The sequence below is a fragment of the Lissotriton vulgaris genome, chromosome 8 (genome assembly GCF_964263255.1).
Source record: "Lissotriton vulgaris chromosome 8, aLisVul1.2, whole genome shotgun sequence".
Taxonomy (NCBI): domain Eukaryota; kingdom Metazoa; phylum Chordata; class Amphibia; order Caudata; family Salamandridae; genus Lissotriton; species Lissotriton vulgaris.
This window is the reverse complement of record NC_141696.1, coordinates 1,167,084,256-1,167,106,425: the sequence shown is the minus strand read 5'-3', so window position 1 is coordinate 1,167,106,425 and position 22,170 is coordinate 1,167,084,256. Positions and strand designations below refer to the sequence as shown.

General features: G+C 44.3%; 1 protein-coding gene across 3 annotated transcripts in view; it reads left to right on the top strand.

The window, feature by feature from the left end:
* The window catches only part of AKAP11 (A-kinase anchoring protein 11), a 229,971-nt gene that overhangs the window by 122,316 nt on the left and 85,485 nt on the right, over positions 1–22,170 (top strand). For all 3 annotated transcript variants that reach the window (XM_086935024.1, XM_086935025.1, XM_086935023.1), the window contains one exon: positions 5,824–5,979. In XM_086935024.1, the coding sequence (XP_086791150.1) occupies positions 5,824–5,979 (156 nt within the window). The remainder of the gene's footprint in view (positions 1–5,823; positions 5,980–22,170) is intronic.

Sequence of the window (22,170 nt, the reverse complement as noted above, 5' to 3'; positions counted from 1 at the left end):
GTATGGTGTGTCTGCGAGGGGCAGTGCCCACTGCACAGGGGAAGAGTGCAGTGAACCAGTCATGGAGCAGCCTGGCCTATGCAGTGTCTGCTGGGAGCCAGTGCCACTGCACATGAGCAGAGTGCAGTGAACCCGTCATAGAGCAGCCTGGCCTATGCAGTGTGTCTGCTGGGAGCCAGTGCCACTGCACATGAGCAGAGTGCAGTGAACCCGTCATAGAGCAGCCTGGCCGATGCAGTGTGTGTGCAGGAGCCGAGTATGGTGTGTCTGCTGGGAGCCGGTACCACTGCGCCGAAAGTGTAGGAGGAAGCGAGCGCATTGAGGCTGTCAGGAAGCACTGTTCACTGCGCTAGGGGTACAGACACACAGTGCTCTGCACCAGTCACAAGCAGCGCCCGCTGGGGTAGGGGTGCTGCTGTCAGGCAAAATAGCTCTGCAGGAGAGCAGCGTCTCCTGCGTCATGTGGGCAGGTGCCGAATGCCGTGCGGCTGCAGGGGGCCGGCGCCCGCCGAGCTGGCAGTAATGGAGCGGAGTGCAGCGTGTTTGTCAGTAAGGGAGTTCACTGTCCTACAGAGAGCAGAGTCCGCTATGGTAGGGGTGGTACTGAGTTGGTAAGGGAGCAGCGTCTCACGTGCAGTGCGTGCGCCAGCTCAGGGCGCACATACACTGCGCTTGGTGTGCTGCTCCTGAGTGCGGTTTGTCTGCCAGGAAGCTGCTTCGACAGTGCACTGAGTCCCACAGGGGAAGGCACTGCTGTGCCACGTGAAGCCGAATGTATTTGCGCCTTTAGAACCAGACTCTACTTTCTGTACCACGTGCCGTGCGTTCGAGTGCCTACATTTCCGAACAGGCTGCATGGGTGCAGTGTGCGCATGCCCACCGGGCCTTTAGTGCACTTTGAGCTCACAGAGTAGGCTACAAAAGTGCAATGCCAGCCCGGCTAACAAGGCCCCCAGGTCCATGTGTGATGCTGCTACAGTCCATTTTTTTTCTTTGAACTCTGGGACCCGTAGTCATATTCATTCTTTCTGTTATAAAACGGGACTACAAGTACATTTCAGAATCCAAAACACAAATAAAAAACTGTTCCGCGCCGGCATCTCACGCCTGGCCCTGGGAAACTTGGCAGCTATGCAGTACATGTCCCAAGAAGCAGATTGCACGTGCCTCGCAGCTGAAAGCAGAGTGTCTCCCGGTATTTACCATCATTGTGTGTTGGTGCTCCGAGATAAAGTCTCCGCTACACCAAGATGAGCTTACATTGGTGCACCCTTTGGGAATCAGCCTGACTGGCGCACTCAATGGGTTACAATCTCCAAGGGGGCCGCGTGCAATATACCCCCTGTGGTGCAGCGCACGCGCGACTCAGCTAAACGCCTGGGGGCTTATTTACAAGGCATTTTTAACATGGGAAAAGTGACGCAAAAGAGGCGCAAGTGGCTTGTAAATCTGCCCCCTGGTTCCCAGTTCATTACATGTTACAGGGTGTGAGACCACAGCCGCCAAGTGCTTAGGATTTAAGTGCAGTGTATATCCCGGTGTCCAGCGGCCTCTGCAATGGAGCTGAGTGCGGATTATCATCCAGCGGGAGGCCTCTGCTGTTCCATGTGCAGGTTAGTGAATGCAGAGTAGTGAGTGCAGAGTAGTGAGTGTGCAGACTGCAAAGTAGTGAGTGCAGAATAGTGAGTGCAGAGTAGTGAGTGCAGAGTAGTGAGTGCAGAGTGCAGAGTAGTGAGTGCAGAGTAGTGAGTGTGCAGACTGCAAAGTAGTGAGTGCAGAGTAGTGAGTGCAGAGTAGTGAGTGTGCAGACTGCAAAGTAGTGAGTGCAGAGTAGTGAGTGCAGAGTGCAAAGTAGTGAGTGCAGAGTAGTGAGTGCAGAGTAGTGAGTGCAGAGTAGTGAGTGCAGAGTAGTGAGTGTGCAGACTGCAAAGTAGTGAGTGCAGAATAGTGAGTGCAGAGTAGTGAGTGCAGAGTAGTGAGTGTGCAGAGTAGTGAGTGTGCAGAGTAGTGAGTGTGCAGAGTAGTGAGTGTGCAGAGTAGTGAGTGTGCAGAGTAGTGAGTGTGCAGAGTAGTGAGTGTGCAGAGTAGTGAGTGTGCAGAGTAGTGAGTGTGCAGAGTCGTGAGTGTGCAGAGTCGTGAGTGTGCAGAGTCGTGAGTGTGCAGAGTCGTGAGTGTGCAGAGTAGTGAGTGTGCAGAGTAGTGAGTGTGCAGACTGCAAAGTAGTGAGTGCAGAGTAGAGAGTGCAGAGTAGAGAGTGCAGAGTAGAGAGTGCAGAGTAGAGAGTGCAGAGTAGTGAGTGCAGAGTAGAGAGTGCAGAGTAGAGAGTGTGCAGACTATTGAGTGCAGAGTAGTGAGTGTGCAGACTGCAAAGTAGTGAGTGCAGAGTAGAGAGTGCAGAGTAGAGAGTGCAGAGTAGAGAGTGCAGAGTAGAGAGTGCAGAGTAGTGAGTGCAGAGTAGAGAGTGCAGAGTAGAGAGTGTGCAGACTATTGAGTGCAGAGTAGTGAGTGCAGAGTGCAGAGTGCAGAGTAGTGAGTGCAGAGTAGTGAGTGCAGAGTAGTGAGTGCAGAGTAGTGAGTGCAGAGTAGTGAGTGCAGAGTAGTGAGTGCAGAGTAGTGAGTGCAAAGTAGTGAGTGCAGAATGCAGAGTAGTGAGTCCAGAGTAGTGAGTGCAGAATGCAGAGTAGTGAGTGCAGAGTGAGTGTGCAGAGCAGTGAGTGCAGGTGCAGAGTGGTGTGTGCTGTTGAGTGCAGAGTGCTGTTATTTATGATTTAAGGAAAAAAAAAGAAATGTCATGAGCAATGCCAATAGCTCTACTTTTAATAATGCCGAGACCATTGCATTGTAAATGCTTGTTGCTAGCAGTTTCGGACAAAGTTATAGGCAAACCCTATCCCAACCAATAGAAGAACCAAGAGAAGTTGATTGCATTTCAGAGGGTGCTCCCTCTTTACCAGATGCTCTGCTCTATAACAGACAACAAACATGAAATTGCTGGGGATGTTGGTGTCGTGCATTGCAGTATTTCAGAACTCCTGACTGTACATCTGCCCATTAAAAGAGTGTATGTCCATGCAATAGTTACAGTGGGAAGATCTAGTGTTGATCGAGTCCAGCAAAATCTTACATTGGGCAATGACAATAACTTGCTACTGGGCGGTTTGTTTCAACACCTCACGTGGCCATTTCCACAGATGCTTCAATCGTGAAGTAGGGAGTGCATCTGCACAACCAGACTGTTCAGGGAACCTAGACATAGCAAGTACAAAAAAGCATGAAAACTGTTGGAAGTCAAAGCTTTTTACATGCTAACTTGCAATTAGACAGTTCTTGTGTGGCATACAACATGACTGCAATTTACATCCAGAAGCATGGTGGAACTCACTCGCCTCACTTGTCATTTTGGCACAGTTGACATGGCAAAGGATCTAGCAAAGCATCTGACGGTGGTGGACAGCGCCTGTGCTGACCTGTTAAGCTGAATGCATCAAAATTTAAATGAATGGGAGATGAATCCCAAAGTACTTCAACAGTACTTTCAGAAAAGGGGATTCCTACAGCCGCAGCTGTTTGCAACAACAGAAAACACAAAATGCCCAAGCTTCACCTTCAGGTTCCCATACCCACAGTCCTTGGCCATTGCTCTGTAGATGTATGGATGAACTGGTCCCGGATAATTGCCTATGCTTTTCTTCAACTATATCTAATTTCTTATTTAATGATGAAGATGAGACAAGCGTCCATGACAGTCATTCTCATAGTTTGAAGACAGACATGAAACCCAGTACCACTGGACATGTTCATCCACCCACACAAGAAGTTACTCCTGAAAGCCTACTTTTTAACTTGGTATTAGGGGCAACTAAGACATCAAATCTTAAAGAAATTAATCCTGCAGTTTGACACCTAACCTCTAAAAGTTTGTTTATTTGATAGTTCTAGAGAAGTGTATGCTTGTCTTATGTGAAATTAGCAGGCCAGCACACAAGACTGCTAAGCAGCAAAATGGAAACTATTTTGTCATGATTGAGCACAACCTCTTCAAGCAAAGAAACTAGATATCTGTTACTTTTACGGAATTCTATGCTGGCATAAATGTATACTAGTCTCCATTTTCCAGCTTTAGCTTCTTTCATGCAGAACACATAGCATAGACCTTTGTTTACCATCCCAGTAGTTAATGCAGTTGTGGAAGGCCTCAATAGAGTTATACCTCCAGTAACCCCATTGGGTCCTGTGTTTGGCCTTAATGTAGTCTTCATGGACTCATGGGACCACCTTTTGAGCCATTACATTCTTGCCAGATCCAATACATTTCATGGAATTCTCATGGAAAGAAGTATTTCCAGTGTAAGTCACTTCATTGTACGGATTTTAATAAATAGCCGACGTTCGCGTTCAAGAAGCCTTTTGTCCAGGGTTATTGATATCGATTCACCCTGATAACAGACATCTAAAGCCTGCTCCGTGGTTTACACCTCACGCTTTCACGAGGCATTATTGTGTGGACATGCCACCTCTGCTCGCAAGCTCCCATTTTTTGTGGGAGAGCTCTGCTTTTTAATCTATGCAAAGCATGTCAGCTACAAATTCTACAAATGGAAGACTGTTGTTTCCCTTAATTTTCGCTATTTTTAGCTTGTAGTGCTGTAGATTCACATGTCTCCTACCTTCCTGGATGCAAGTTTAAGTTTCAGATTAAATACATTATATATTCTTTCACATTGCATCTGTGGACATATACTATCCTGCGTTACTTCTCTTCACTTGATTTCCCTCACTCTTTGGGGGGAACCTCCAATCTGAAATGTGGTCTGTTGTTGTGAAATGTGCGTTTAAGAGGAGGGATCTGTAAGTCACTTTGAAAATGAAATATATTTCTAAGAAAAACAACTTGCAGCATCCACCTCCAACATTAGATAGCAGGAGTATGCACAACATACGAAACTACAGGCCACAAATAGATTGTTGCAGGGTAGGTAATATTTTCCTTTTACTAGATACACATAGTCCCTATATCTGACCTCCCATACTCCTTAGAGCTATACATATTAATCATCCGTGTGACGCATCCCCCCCCCCACTGTTTTCAAATTGCTATCCAACCTTCGATAAGATAATTCTTTCATTCCTTCTCCTCTGTCTTTTTTCCCCCAACTACCCATGGTCCTAGTATATTCTTCTTTGTTACAAACTTGTATTGTAAGGACTAAGGTGAGAAAGACTGAAAAGAGGGGGGTACTGCTTACGGGTAATCTTCATTGCTCCAAGTCCGTCTTCTCTTCACATTCCTAGTTTATTACCCTCTCAGCCCTGTTGTCTTTGACCAAAGAAGCAGCAATCATACTTGGGTATTTGGCAGAAGTTGCTCCCACCTATAGATCAAATAGGTGGAAGGGCCACAGTAAATGGACTAGGTGTATTTACTAAAAGTAGACTAGGTAATTCTGGCCTGATAAACTATGCAAACCTTTTGTTTTATGAACCCCGACGAGGAAGAGGACTCTGGGTAATGACGAGTATTGGTGAGTAATTGGAACATTACAGGTAAGTAATATTTGTCAGGCTTCTGTTACCTGTAGCTCAACCAATACCTAGCCCCCTTCATCGCCCTTTAAAATACAAGTTTACTTTGGATTCAGCTTCTGTAATTACTGCAGACATCTTCTTTCATGTGAACAGAAACATGCTGATGCTTTTGATCAGCAATTTCCAATAAATAAATAAATAAATATGTAAATAACTAAATGCTGCAAGAACAGACTGGCTTTTCAATTGACCACAACTTGTTCAAACTAACTCACAGTTTACTCTGGTCTTGTTTAGCTCCTTTGGTAAAGAGGTATTCCAGTTGGGTGATTCTGCTCCAAACCAGCAGTTGAGTTTGAGTGTTGGTGATGACAGCACAGGCAGCTGGTCTAATCTTAGTTTTGAAGATGAGCATCCGGATGAGAGCAGTAGTTTTCTTCATCTTAGCGACAGGTGAGTAAGTGTGCTCTCTGCAAACAAAAAAATATATATATCTTAAATGTTGATTAGGAATTGTCCTGTCCTTTTTTAGACCTTCTCAGCGATTGCTTCATGTTCCAAAGTATTCTGATATGAAAGCGACTAAACAATCAATCTCAGCAAAGCAAATATCACGTTAATGTTTGTTCACCTTAGTTTTGTAGATATTTTATACGGATATGGAGTACCTAGAAGAACTTTATAAAAAGGGTTATGTAAACCAACCCATTGATTTTCTGATGAGTGAATTTTATTGTGTATTTCTTGTAATTTTAGTAATGCAATTTTCATTTGTTTCTACGTTTATTATGAAACATCTGATTGATTAAACGACTGTGGCTTAATATAATAAAAGCACATCAGCACACAAATGCTGAAGAACCGTATGTCACAATTAGTGTGCTATTGAACTGTTGAATCAGTATGTTAAAAACAATTAAAGATCCATCAAAATATGGTTAAATTTTCTCTAAATTCTGCTTCAGAGTTATTACTGGTTGGTTTCAGTGACAAGATTGTATTTTGTGGGATGTGTAGAAGGTGTACATCCACTACATAAAATCCACAAAACCATCTGTACACCGCATGCACTGCATCTTAGGTAAGTTCTAATACTATTTACATCAGAGGTCAAAAGTCAAACAATCTTATATAGCGCACAAATCGCTGTTAGGTCTCATGGTGCTTGCGGAAGATTCCACTACCTGGGGTCATATCTGATTTAATTTAGAACAGCCCTGTCTTCAATTCTCTGCAAAAGCGCTGGTTATCTGAAATGTACGAGAGATGGAACAGTAGCTTATTCCAGAGATAAAGGGCAAAATGTGAGAAAGAACCGCCCCCATTTCGGACAGTGCGAACTCGTAGTGGGGTAAGAAGGAGTTTATGGCTGGACCTCAAGATTCTGATGGGCTGATATCTTTTGAGTTTTTTTCTAAATAGCCAGGACCGATGCCATAGATACTTCTATGTATCAGGCACAAGATTTTAAAATGCCCTCTTTTCCTAATTGGAAGCCAGTGAAGGAGTTTTAAATTGGGGCATGAAGGTGATCTCGGAGTTAGATCTAAAATCAATCTGGCCACAGTATTCTGCAGGATCTGCAGTTTAGAAAAAAGGTCTTCGTTTATGGAGGCCAGTAAAGCATTTCCATAGTCCATGCAGCTTACAGTTAGGCCCTGCACCAGTGGCTTCCTGATTTCAATTGGTAGCCACTTGAAGATTTTACGTAGCTTCCGCAAGATGCCATAACAGGTTCCCAGTACACGGTTGACATGAGCTTTCATGGAAAGCTTGTTGTCGATTGTAATACCAAGGTTGCAGACTGTTTGTTTTGGAGACAGTCATGAACCCAATGCCCGAGGCCACCAACTCCCAGACCAATACTTTTCGGCTCTGCCGAACAGATTGATCTCGTTTTTACTGCTATTTAGCTGTAGTTTGTTGTGGCCCATCCAGCTGTCAATGTGAGTCATACAGTTTTTAAACCGGAACATTGTATCTGCATAGGTCACTGTATCGCAGCATAGGTTACATTTCAATAAGTGTGTGCGTTTGTGTGTATACATACATATCTATGTGTTGTGTGCATGTGTTTGTGTATATATATATATATATATATATATGTCTGTGTGTATATATATATATGTTCGAGGCATATGAGCTGCAGATCTCACACTTAGCAATAGATCGCCAACTAGTGTTGGGCTCGGATGCCTGCAGGTTGTTGTTGTCTTGGAAGAAGTCTTTGTAGTCACGAGATAGGTGACTCCTCCCTTGGACGATAGTGCACATGGGCATCGACTCCATCCTTCGATTGTTTTTTTCCGCCTTTGGGTTCGGATGTAACTTTTGCTCTCCGGTTCGAAATCTACATTTCAAACTACTTTGATGTGAAAAACTTCCATAACTCTTCGGATTGACTTCGAACATCTTAACTTTCAACGCAACTTTCATCAGCTCCATTCCGGTCGTCGGCGCGAGCCGTTGGGCCTATCCACACCTTGAGGCCTACGGCTCATGGAAAGGACACCATTAAAGAAATGCCCCCAGTGTGGAGCAAAATTCCCGCACAGTGACCATCACAAGGTTTGCAACCTGTACCCATCACCTGAACATGAGTCCAGCTGTCCAGCCTGCGCATCCTTTCGATAGAAGAAGACCGGTCAAGATAAAAGGGCTCATCGACACCTCATGCAGAGATCAGCTCCGGAACCAGTGGACATCTTCAACGAAGGCCCAGATGTCCCAGAAGAAGATTCCGAAGATCTCCAAATCATATCAGAGGCAGAAGACTCGGACGACCCCATCACTCCTGGTCAACGAGTGAGTACTACTGCCCCTACCCAAACCTCACCACCAAAATCGAAGGCAATGGTCAAGACTCTGCCTGCTGGGCCTAGTCGCGACCAAAAACACACTTCAGAAGCCCCGCCTTCGAGCCCGGCTCCGAAGAAAAAAGAAAGGCTTTCCGGTAGCTTGGGACCGAGCGAACCGCACGTACCAATCCCACCGGCACCTTCGGCACCAAAACCAAAAGAAGTCTCTGCTCAGAAATAGGTTCAGACGCCTTCCACCGCTAAGGACAAATCGGGCCTGAAAAACTCCAGGTCTGACGATAAACCGGCTTTGAATGTTTCCAAGCCTAAAGATCCCGCTTCGGCTCCGAAACCAAAGATCTCGGAACCAAAAGCTAAGCCGACGGACTCTATCACGCCTCCTAAGGTCAACACCAACCCCGTTCGGAACTGAAAAAATCTGTGCCATAAGCGGTTCCTGAGGAAGAGGAGCTTTTTCATCCGAATCATGTTGAGCCTAAACAGAAAAAGATTTATATTGAACCAGAAACAGGACACATCACCACTGTGCCATATAGGAAGAGGAAGTTAGACACAGCATCTGTTCCTCCGGTGCCTGTAAAGAAGAAGGACTCTGCCACATCGCCTATGCATCCTTCTTCTCCTATACTCCTCCTAACCCACTTCATCTACCTAAATCTATTTACACCTCCAATTGAAACTTCTCCACCTCATACACCTCCAGATGATGATGGCGACATGGGGTAAAGGGGTGACCCAGATGACCCTTTTACGTATCCTACTGACCCACCTGATTAGGAGTACCCTATCCCACCAGACATACCAGACGTACCAAGTCCACACACACACTCCTCAAAACCATCTCCCTCAGACATCAATATTGGTTTTGGACAGTTGATTAATAGGGCTGCCATCTATCATGGTGTCACAATGCACTCAGATGAGGCTGAAGAGGACTTTCTGTTAGATACATTTGAACAGTCCCAGAAGACAGTGCAAATATTGCCAATGATTAAGGGAGTCATTAAACATGCCCCCCGAAGTGTTTAAAGGTCCCGTACGTGCCAGGATTCTTAACCATAGAATAGAAAAAAAATATAGACCTTGCCCTGCAGATCCTGCTTACATTAAGGGACAGTTGCCCTTGGAGTCTCTAGTAGTTTCCAACGCTAGGATCATACCCAAAACCTCAGGGGAAGCACCACCCCTGATAAAGAATCCAAATTGCTAGACGCTTCTGGCACAAGAATAGCTGCGCAGGTAGCCAATCACTGGCGCATAGCTAACACACAGGCACTGCTCGCAAGATTTGATAGGGCTCACTACGACCAGTTAGAAACCCGACTACAACATTTGCCTGACCAATATAAAACACAAGCAAATGATCTCATCCAAGAGGGTAAGCTAATTTCAGATGCATCAATAAAATGTGCACTTGATGCAGCAGACACTGCCTTTAGATCCATAAATACCAGTGTGCTCCTTAGGCGACATGCCTGGCCCGCATCCCAGGCTTTAAGCAGGAAGTCCAGACTACTATCCTCAACCAGCCGTTCAACCAACAACAACTTTTTGGCCCGGCAGTGGACACTGTACTAGAAAAAATGAAGAAAGACACTGAGACTGCGAAGTCCATGGGAGCTTTACAGTCTCCACAAACACGGGGCTCCTTTTGTCGCTCCTTCTATAGAGGAGCCTCCAAACAGATGGGAGCAGGCAACTCTTTTTCCTTTAAAGCCACTACACAAACATCTCCCAATGAAGGATATTTTAGAGGCGGATACAGATGAAACCGCAATAAAGGAAGAGGTTGAGGTAATAACACCAATCGTACCTCCCCCACCACAAAACAGTGACTTCCTTCCGCTCCCCCCACAACATCCCACTCCAGTCGGGGGGAGATTATCACAGTTCCTACCTGTCTGGAACTCCATCACAGCAGACAGGTGGGTGAGACAAATTATCCAGTATGGTTACTGCCTAGAACTTACAGCTACCCCTCCATATATACCACCCAGGCAGTGTCCCATGTCCACCGAACATCTTACGCTACTAAAACTATAGGTTCTCTCATTGCTTCAAAAGGAGGCAATAGAGATTGTTCCCTTACAACATCAAGGAACAGGGGTTTACTCGCTGTACTTCCTAATACCCAAAAAAGACGGTACTCTAAGACTAATACTCTATATCAGGCCCCTCAACCTATATATACACTCGGATCATTTTCACATGATCACTCTAATACAAGTGCTCCCGCTGCTGCAACAAGGCGACTTCCTTGCCACACTAGATCTCAAGGACGCCTACTTCCACATTCGCATACATCCTTCTCACAGAAGGTATCTAAGATTTATAGTGGATGGACAACACTCAATTCAAAGTCCTTCTATTCGGAGTCACAACTGCACCCAGAATGTTCACAAAGTGCCTTTCAGTAGTAGCAGCACATCTCAGAACACTACAGATCCATGGCCTGGCAAATTCTTTCAGGGATAAAATCAGTAAAATCTTAGTGGGACTAAATCCCGTTGTGGAAGTGAATGGGCGCACGCAGACTGACGAGGGGATGGTACTGAGTATTGTGACAACTAATACAGAACATGTATCTCCCCTGGATAATTTCCCAATGCCCTCTTATGGGGAATTCTGTATAATCGCCAACGGGGTTTCCTCTGGTTCCCATAGGGATCCGCTTCCTCCCAAGTTCTGGAAGTTGTTTGGAAGAGAACTCTTTCCACTTCTACACCAGATTTGCTGCCAATCCCTAGCCACAGCGGTAGTCCCGGACTGCTGGAAAATGCCCGCAGTCTCCCCTTTATTGAAGAAGCCATCACTGGATCCTCCTAATCCAGCTAATTACAGGCCCATTTCCTTACTACCCTACCCGATCAAGAGCCTGGAAAGGATAGTAACTAAATCCCTTTCCAAGTTTGTCGAAGAGAATCAGCTACTGGATGAGGTCTAATTTGGGTTTCGCCCAGCACATGGAACTGAGACTGCCCTGGTGGCGGTCCTCGACGACTTGAGAATGCGGGCCGACAGTGGTCAGGCAACCTTTTTAGTGCTGCTTGACATGTCGGCCGCGTTCGACATGGTTAATCACCGGACCTTGATCGGGAGGTTGGAGGAACTGGGTATTGTGGGTAAGGCTCGAGATTGGATTCAGTCCTACTTTTCAGATAGGCAGCAGGCAGTATTTTTGCCTCCTTTCTGTTCAGAATACAGCAAGGTCGAACAAGGGGTTCCTCAGGGCTCGGCTATCAGCCCAATCTTGGTAAATCTTTATCTCCGAACCCCTTATTGCTCTGATAAAATCGTTTGGAATTAATGTTGTCAACTATGCTGATGACACTCAGCTGGTCTTCTCTTTTGAGGGCAACAATCCAGTGTCTTTAGAAAAGTTTCACGACTGCTTATTCCAAACGGCAGGCTGGCTAAAACGGAATTCTTTGCAATTTAATGAAGATAAAACGGAGGTCTTGTGTTGCATGACGGGTCGCTTTCAGTGCCCTCTGCCTCCGGACTTCTGGCCAGCACCAACTACTAATTCTGTACTTCCTTCTAAAACAGTGCGCAACCTGGAGGTTATGATGGACAGTAACCTCCAGCTAGACTCCTAGGTGAACAAAACGGTCTGTACATGTATGGCTCTACTCCGAGCCCCACGTAAGATTCTCCCGTTTCTGCCCGTTGCTACTAGACCCCAAGTGGTTCGGAGCATTGTGTTAAGTAGAATTGACTATTGCAATGCTCTGGTCCTGGGTGCTCCGGTCTCTCTGCTTAAGAAGCTGCAGAGAGTGCAAAATATGGCAGCCAAACTTGCATTAAACCGACCCTGGGAGGCGTCTCCGCCCACAGCCCTTAGAGATCTTCACTGTTTGCCAGTTATACAAAGGGTACAATTTAAGGCATTACGCATTGTATTTAGGGCAGTACATAAAATTGGGCCAAGGGCACTTCAGAGGAAATTTGTCTGGTATGCGCCGGCCAGATCCTTGCGCTTTTCTTCTCCAAATTTGATCTGTGTTCCTCATGTTAAGAAAGTGAGCACAGGTCATAGGTCTTTTAGTTTCACTGCCTCTAGACTTTGGAACGCCCTCCCGTGAAGCTTAGACAATTGAACACCTTGTCTGCTTTCAGGAAGGAATTGAAAACTAGTTTGTTCTCTAGAGATTAGATTTGCTTTTTTTCTTCTGCTCCGTTGCTCTGGAATCTAAGTGCCAGGGTACCCTTTGGGTGACAGCCGCGCTCTATAAGTGAACCTTACATTACATTACATACATATCTAGACGACTGGCTAATAAAAGCCAAGTCATTCAATCAGTGTGTTCAACACACTCATCAAACCATTCAGACATGACACAACTTGGGATTCACGATCAACTACACCAAGTCGCATCTCCAGCCCTCTCATATACACCAATATCTGGGGGCCAAAATAAACACCTCCACAGCTCTAGCAAATCCCACTCCAGCCAGGATAGCCAGCACAAAATTTCACGACCAACACTCTTTCCCAGCCAGAATGTTCATGCAACTCATAGGCATGAAGGCATCTTGCATTTTTATTTTACCATATGCAAGACTTCAAATGCCCCCATTAGAGGAGTGTCTAGCACATCAGTGGAACCAGGCTCAAGGACAACTTACAGATCTGGTGTTGGTGGACAGTCGCACACATCGCTCTTTGGAGTGGTGGAACACAAAAAACTTGTCCAAAGGTTCCTCGAACCAGTTCCACAGATAGTACTTACAACATACTCATCACCCACAGGATGGGGAGCCCATCTCCTCGGACATACAACTCAGGGCAGATGGACCACTCAATAAAAAGTGCTCCACATCAATCACCTAGAGCTACTAGCTCTAAAATCTTTCCAAGTACATGTACAGAACAAAGCTGTCTTGATCTGGACGGACAACATGACAGCCATGTACTATATACAAAAACAACGAGGCACACATTCTCTGCAACTGTCCCAGCTTGCACAGAACATTTGGAGATGGGCCATCCCACAAAATATATATCTACTGGCCGAACACCTTCCAAGAGTTCACAACCAGATTGCAGATCTGGTAAGTCGACAAGTGGGGCCAACCAGACAGAGATCTGTTTGCCACACTCGACAACGAAAAATTCCCAACCTTCACCGCCAGTTCTCCACACCCGTTGTCCAAGGGCAATGCAATATGGATGAACTGGTCAGGCAGATTTGCATACGCTTTTCCGCCACTCCCCTTGATTCCAATAGTGGTACGCAAGCTCCAACAACAGTCTCTCAAACTAATCTTAGTTCCCACATGGGTACGTCAACCGTGGTTCACAACGCTGCTAGAACTCTCACTAGTTCCCCACTAAAAGCTGTGCCTGTCCCCATCCCTGCTAACGCAGAACCATGGAGAGATCAGACATCCAGTTCAAGTCAGCTGAATCTGGCGTTCTGGCTCCTGGAGTTTGGTTACCTTAACCTACTACCAGACTGTATGAACATCATTAAAGAAGCCAGACGACCTACTACTAGAGCTTGCTATGCTGCAAAATGGAAAAGATTTGCCATTTACTGCACCAATAATCATATTGATCCACTGGATGCTTCCATCCAGAATATCATTTGCTATCTACTGCATTTACAAAGATGTAATCTAGCATATTCATCTATACTTTTACATCTAGCGGCACTTGCTGCTTACTTACAAAAAAGACAACACTTGTCACTATTTAGAATCCCTGCAATTAAAGCCTTTTTGGAAGGACTAAAAAGAATCCTTCCTCCTAGGTTACCACCTCTACAGTGTGGAACCTAAATATTGTTCTTACCAGGCTCATGGGACCCCCACTTGAACCTTTACACAAATGCGAACTACAGTTCCTCACATGGAAAACAGCTTTCCTAGTTGCCATTACCTCTCTTTGAAGAGTAAGTGAGATTCAAGCTTTCACTATACAGGAACCATTCTTACAATTACATTGTAACAAACTGGTCCTCAGAACAAACCCAAAATTCCTTCCTAAAGTCATCACTCCATTTCATCTTAATCAATTAGTGGAGTTGCCAGTGTTTTTTCAAAACCCAGACTCTGTAGCAGAAAGAGCTCTAAACCTCCTAGATGTTAAAAGAGCCCTTCTGTATTACATTGACAGAACCAAATCCTTTCGCAAAACAATTGTTTGTAGCTTTCTCCCCACCGCATAAAGCGAATCCCATCTCTAAAGCTGGGATTGCAAGGTGGATCGTTAAATGTATCCAAATATGCTACCAAAAAGCAAAACGCACATTAACAATTTCTCCTAGACGGCACTCCACACGCAAGCTAGGAGCCTCTATGGTTTTCTTATGGAACATTCCTCTAGAAGACATCTGTAGAGTAGCAACATGGTCTACAACACACACCTTCACTAAACACTATTGTGTTGACGTGCAAGCCAAGTAGCAAGCTGCCGTAGGCCAAGCTGTTCTTAAGACTCTCTTTCAAACTGCTGCAACCGATACAGGTGATCACCGCTAGGGGAGATACTGCTGTATAGTCTATGCTAAGTGTGAGATCTGCAGCTCAAATGCCTTGAACGGAAAATGCTACTTACCCGTATGCATCTATTCTTGGCATGCAGAGCTGCAGATGCTCACACGCCCACCCATCTCCCCGGTAACTGTATCTGTTCCAGTTCTATCCTACTTAGATATACCCACATGTACATCTTTTTTCTTTCTACTAACTCCATCATTACCCATCATGGCGAAAAACAGTCTAAGGATGGAGTCGATGCCCATGCGCACTATCGTCCAAGGGAGGAATCCCCTATCTTGTGACTACAAATACTTCTTCCAAGACAACAACAACCTGCATGCATCCAAGCCAAACACCAGATGGTGAACTAATGCTAAGTGTGAGAATCTGCAGCTCTACATGCCAAGAACAGATGCATACTGGTAAGTAGCATTTTCCTTCCCTCAGTTTCTCCCCCTTCCGAAAAGTATGGCAGCACTCCAGTAGGGTTCTTGAGATGTTGTTTGTTACTCCACACAGTGACGTGTTTCAGCAAAAACTGCTTTTGTCAAAGTTTGGTGCCCATAAGCAATTCTGCAAGCAAAGTGCCAATTGTTAGGGAAAAAAACGACATGCTCATCCCAAAACTGAGTTTGTCTTCTAAATGTATGTAACTCTCGTGACATTTCACAAAATCAACCCAAACTTAACACATGGTGGTTATTACACAGCAATATATCACTTATGAATCATAGACACAAATGTAATGAAGCCCCAATTTCATTTTGAACCAACCATCACCGTATAATTTTAACAGACATAGTCACAGATAAGTGTCGTCATTGAGAGAGTACTCCCTTTTTTTTCATTTAAGAAAATTGATTATAGTCGGCGTAGAGTATGTAATTGTGACTATTGGTAACCATATATATAATTTCATTCTCATTAGGGATACTTTACTTATTGAATTACATACATCCGAGAATTGGTTCAGAATTAATATGGAGATTCTTTACATTTGTGTGTAAGATTGATTTGAGACGAACATACAGTCTTTGGCACTTTGCTTCTATAATTGTTTTGAGGTAAAATGGGTATCTCTGTTTTGCACAGCAGCAGGGGTGCACAGCAGCTCCAGAACGATACTGACCAAAGTGAATGTAAATTGAGCAAGCACAAACAGAAAGCATAAACCCTCTTTGAGGAAACGGAGGGCTCTATGTATATAACAAGTAATAAGGAAGCAATGATGGGTACACAGCCTCAAAATTAAATGGAAGAAGTATGAGAAACTGGCAGAAACGAATTTGTAAGTGATGGTAATTAAGATCTCTCAAGAAATACTTTGAGTTCAACAGGGTCCCCCGTGGACTGCGTAACTTTGTGGTACCTACTTATTGAAACCTGGATCCAGGATTATTGTAGGAGTGTTTGCCCCTAATGAGGAGAACGTATGTGAGGATGATGGAACAGCTTATCAAATATGGCAATCTAAATGGGACACAAATTTAACTTTAAAAAAAAACTAAAACGAGATTGTAGGTCTTTTAGGGACTGAACAGTTTGGTATGCCCAAGAAAACCTAGTTGGCTTCCTGGATGAATATGAACAGGACATAAAATTAAGGGAAAAGAGGAAATTTGTTAGGGACAAATGACTACCTCCAAGTTCATGTACTAATATTTTGAAAGACATGATGGTCTGAGAAAAGCAACACTATCGGCAGCAGCACAGCCGCAACAAGAACAACTGCTGATAGAAACAAGCTCGGATGTAAAATCGAATTCAGAAATGTAGGAAGGTGGCAGAGGATAAGTAACACAAACACAAAGCACTACTTTTTTTGTCAAATTCCATCAGCTTCACCAGTGCAAGTACCCCAGATGGGCAAAAAGGGCAAAAAAGAGAAAGAACAGCAGGAAATAGAAGAGAATGATACGGGGCAGGTGCAACAACGCTAAAAAACATCACGTAGAAACAGAAGGATGGAAACAAGAGCAAGCAAGAAGTTGAAATTGTGAGTGAGAACAAAAAGACTGTTCCTAATTTTAATTCCAATTTCTTGACTGAGCTAGACAGATTATTGTTGTAATTTAGCCTGTCCACTGGGCAGTTTTGATTTTTCTGACTTTTCTTTTTTTTTTTATACAATCAAGCTAGATTTCTTCCTATTCATTAGAAAAATGAAAATACTCTAGAAGTTTAGACTTGCGCGTAACAATACACTACATAATGTGATTGGTACATTTAACAATGATCTGTGTATCATTGATGTGGAAGGTTTTATATCCTAAATATTTTTGAAAGTACTGATTTTGAGGCCTTCAGTGAACAGGAGACCTTGGTGAAAATGGGCGTATAAGGAGATGCCAGCGATAGCAAGTAGTCCGGTACATCTTTGTCCAGTGGAGCACTCCTCATGTGGACTTGTTCACCTCCTCAGAGAATACTCAGTGGAAGCAGTTCTGTATCCTCCATAATCTGTTGAGTGGAGCTTTGGGGAAAGCTTTTCAGTTGAGGTGGAACTTTGTCTCATTACGCTTCACCCGCCCCCATACCCTTGATTCTTTGAGTTCTAACGAAGATGCGTCAAGACCGCTCCAGAGTTATTCTCATCGCCCCAAATTGAACGAGGTGGGTTTGGTATACAGACATTCTCTAACTTTCCAACTATCCCTTGCTCCTTCTGCCATTCAGGCCGGAATCTCCGCTCCCAATCGGAGGGGATGGTTTTTGTTGGTCTTGGCCCTCCTGCAGGGTCACCCCCAAACATTTTTGCCTTCTCTCTTCCTATCTTGCTGAATTTGTTTTTGTTTCTTTTAGGACTGTGCACATGGTCAAATTTGCTTTCACCTAAGTGGCTTATTTAATTTGCTTTTTAGTCCTTAGAAAAGTGATACTACAGGTACCCAGAGCCTGTAAATTAAATTCAACTAGTGGGCGTGCAGCACTTATTGTGCCACCCACTTAAGTAGCTCTTTAATACATATTCATGCCTGCCAGTGCAGCCTGTGTGTGCAGTGTTAAACTGCCATTTATTTTAACCTGCTAAAAAAAACCTTATGCCAGGTCTAACCCTTCCTTTTTAATTCACATGTCACCCCTAGGGTATGCCCTAAACACCCCAGAGGGCACGGTGCATTGTATTGAAGAAGGTGGACATGTACTTTTAAGGTAGTGAAAACACTTAAAGTAGCTTTTCACTATTGCAAGGCCTACCTCGCCCATAGGATAACATTTTTTACCTCATTACATTTAATAAGTGATAACTTTTGTTAATGAGCAGGAAGGAATGTCATGCTTGTGTCTGAGGAATTATAATTTAAAACCCTTTTTAATGGTACAGTCAGATTGTATCACAATTCTGAAAATGTCTCATGACTAGGTATAGTTGGCCTCTGTGTATCCCTCCTAGGCAGTAGCACCATACAGGGCCTGGGTGTTGGCAGGATGGGCCAGCCTGACTTGATGAGAAGGGCGGAGATGTCTCCTGTCACACTTGCACTTGCACTATAAAGATACTGACTCAAATCGCACACAAAGAACTTCACACCAGCCTATTGTGACTGTAGACAGAAAGGGACCAGGGCAGAGAGCGAGGCCATTCAAGTCATGTCTGTGGGAGGAAACTCCAGGAGCTTCTCCCACTTCAAAGCTGTCATCCGGTATAAAAATGGGATCTTCACACCCACTCTGCAGATCACTTTTGGACTTCTGCAAGACTCGGAAGAAGGACTGCCCTGCTGCCTTGCTGCTGAAAGAATTGCCCTAATGCAAGGACTGCTCTGTAGCTGGGCTGCTGAGGAAGAAAGACTGGTACTACTCCTTGAACCCAGAACCACCAGAGTGATCCATGTGTCTGGCCAGCTCTCCATCACGGTTAGCCTGACCTTGTGACTCTGTCCTGGCCCAGTGTGAACAGAAGACCACATTTAGCACTATGTGCTTTTAGGCGGTATACGTACCTTAAAACATCGAAATTGCATATCTCCAGTTCTACTAAATGAATTTTTGTCGTACGATTTATACAATTTTACCTAATTTCTGTAAATTGGTGTTGGGTTTTCTTGTGTTTTCACTTTTTTACTGTTTAAGTGCTGAATAAATACTTGCCTCTAAGTTAAGTCTGACTTCTTTTGTGCCAAGCTACCAGAGGGTTATGCACAGGATAATTTAGTGACTTTTTGTGGTTCACCCTGACAAGGATTGTAGTTGTTGCTTGAGTAATTCACCCCCCGGCTGCCACCCCTCCACCAAGAACCCCCTTTCTCACAGTCGTGCACCCCAGTCTCTGCAGACACCACCTACAGATCCCTCACCAACACGCCCGTCTCCCTGTTTGATTAGCATTTTATGTTACTGCACTACTCAGACGAAGTTGGCCGCTCCCCTCTCCTCAAAGACTTCGAAAGAATGGACGAGAACGGACGTTATGTTATAATAATTTGTTGAGTGCAAACAAATACTTGAAGGTGTCTAGGCGCTAGCACCGTGGGAGCAAGGCAACAAGTACAGTGAAAATATTTAGGGACAAGACAGGTTTTTGGGTTCCTCCTGAACAGAAGCAGATTCGGAATTGGCCTGATAGAAAGGGGAAGTGCGTTCCATTCCTTCCCAGTAGTCTACACAACTTTCTCCGCCCCAGTTTGTTTCTTTGAACATATTGACAGTTAATTTTCGATTGCACATGGACCTTAAGCATCTACCTGGAATATACCCCTGAAATGCATGTTTAGGGAACTTGGGGACAGCTCCATGCAGAGCTTTGTGGGCAAGGCAGCGAGCTTTAAATTTGATGCACTTCCTGACATGCAGCAAGTGGAGAGGTTTAATAGTTTGGGACCAATTGATGTTTGGGGATTCCAATCCTGCCGCTGCATTTTGCAGAACCTGAAGCTTGTTGGGGTGCTGCTGCTGCATGTTAAGATAGCAAGCATTACAGTAGTCAATTTTGGCAAGTATGAGAGTCGTGATCACCGTTTTTTGGAATAAAACTAAAGACTTTTCTAAGCAGCCTCAAAACATGAAACATTGAGGATTTGACTACGTTGAGGATTTGACTGCATTGACTTGCAATTAAAAACATAGCTCGTTATCCATGATCACTCCAAGATTTCTGGCCTTGCACATCAGTGTAGGAAGGGAACCCAATTTGTTTGGCCAACAGGACAAAGTCCATAAGGAAGGGAAGTTTCCAAACATGATGACTTCGGTTTGTTCTGAATTTAGTTTTAAACAGTTCAAGTTCATTCAATTTTCTACAGCAGTCCTGAAAGATGGAACCTGCTTGGCAATTTGAAGCAGACAGTGCCTCCACGATTTGGGTCTCATTTGCATAAGATGTGAGATCCAACCCGAATAATCTAATCAGTGAGGCCAGGGCTTTAAAATAAAGGTTAAATTACGTAGAACTAAATGTTGAACCCTGAAACCCTGCATGGTGGGGAGAAGGGCTTGGACACAAATGGATCCAGGCTGCCACTTGAGATCTCTCCGATGAGAAGGACCCTAGGAATTTAAGTGCCAGCCCTTCGATCCTGACAGTCCGGAGATGATCGACCAATGCCTTATCAAAGGCTGTCGATAAATTGAGGCGTATTAGCTCCACGCTGCTGCCTCAGTCAACCTGATATCATCTGTGGTTTTGATTAAGGTAGTTTTGGTACTACGACCAGTTCTAAAATCCAAACTGGGTGGTGTCAAGCAGCTGGTGGTCAGACAGGAAGTGGGTTATCTGAAGATTAAATTCCCTTTTCTATTACCTTGGTGAAGCATTCCTGTAACATAAAGGCTGGACACAGGAAGGCTGTTTCTTCGTAAGTTTATTCCATAAACTATCCCATCCATCAACAGGCAGGCATCATCACCAACTGCTCAAGTTTACATCTGAATCTTGGTATAGAACCAAGTGACATGGATACATGACATAAGTAAGATTCTGTTGGTGACCTATTGCAATTCTACTACTAATACAAGGCAAGTAAGAAAGAAGACAGTATACCACAGTTGGCTGGAAAAGGCTAGCGAGAGGTCGGCCAATAGTTATTTGGATCATTGGAATTAAAATGAGACTTCTTCAGCAAGGGCAGTATGGAAGCTTCTTTACGTAGTGTGGGGAAGACTCCTAGTTCCAGCATGGAGTTGAACATTTTAATTAGGCACACCGACACAGTTTCTGCAGCTTGAATTGTAATCGGGGGAGGGGGGCCGGGGGGGGGGCATAGGAGACCCCGATTTGGTGGATCTGATGAGGGAAGTAACCTGTAGTAAGAGTAGTGATGAGAACTTTGAGAGCGTATGGAAGTCCTCTGCTAAGGATGATTGAATTTAAGTTACTGTACCTGGGGAATGATGTTGACTGAACTTGTTATAAATCTGAACCACTTTGTCCAGGAAGAAACTATCCAGGGTTTCACAGAAGGTTTGGCTATTATTTCTGATAATATTCCTGGGAGGCAAGATCAGTTTGGATACCACCCGGAAGAGCTTTTTAGACAAGTTCTCAGCAGCCTCAATTTTTTGCATGAAATAATACTTTGTCTTTAAGTAAAAGCGTTTTATAGGTACCCAAGCAGATTTTATATTTTCTCTTTCTGCAAGGCCATCGTCTCTCCTGTCTTCTACATGCCTGTTTCTGTAGCCTAAGGTTCTCAGTGAACCAGAGAGCAGAATGTAGGTTCTTACTAGAATTCTACCTTTTCAGAGGTATAGTGACTGCTATGGCTGACTGAATCAATTTAGTGCAGTTGGATGAGGAGTGGTCTAGATTTTTAGAGGGTGGAGGCATAGTATCTAATAGGATTTTGTTCAGGGTCTCACCTTAAACTTTATTCCAGGCATGGGTGTTAATCTTTTGGTTAAAGATTTTTCCTGAACTGGATTGCTTTTTGACCTCTGTCAAACAGAACTGCGTGGTGGTCGGACCAGGTGAAAGGAATCTGGTCTTTCAAAACCATAAAGAGTTATTTTAGAGCACTCCATCTAATGTATGGCCAGCTATGTGAGTGGGATTCTTCACTTGTTGAGACAATCCTATCCCTTCTAGTGTTTCATTTAAAATTCCCTTATTGGTGTCCTCAAGGTTTTCTAAGTGGGAGTTAAAATCTCCCAACAGAGTGACTCATTGTTGGCCAATTCTTCCTCAGGAGGACGCCTGTTTGATAAATGTTCTCCTGGGTCCCGAGGAGGCAAATAGACTAGTGCGCCCTGAAAAGATCGATTGTTAGAAAGTTGGACCGCAAACTTGAAAAATTCAGATTCAGGTGTAGGTAATTGTTTGATGACCACAGACAGCTTATCTCTGAGTAACAATGTAAGGCCTCCCTCCTCGTTTGAAAGGTCTATCTACATGATGGAGTAC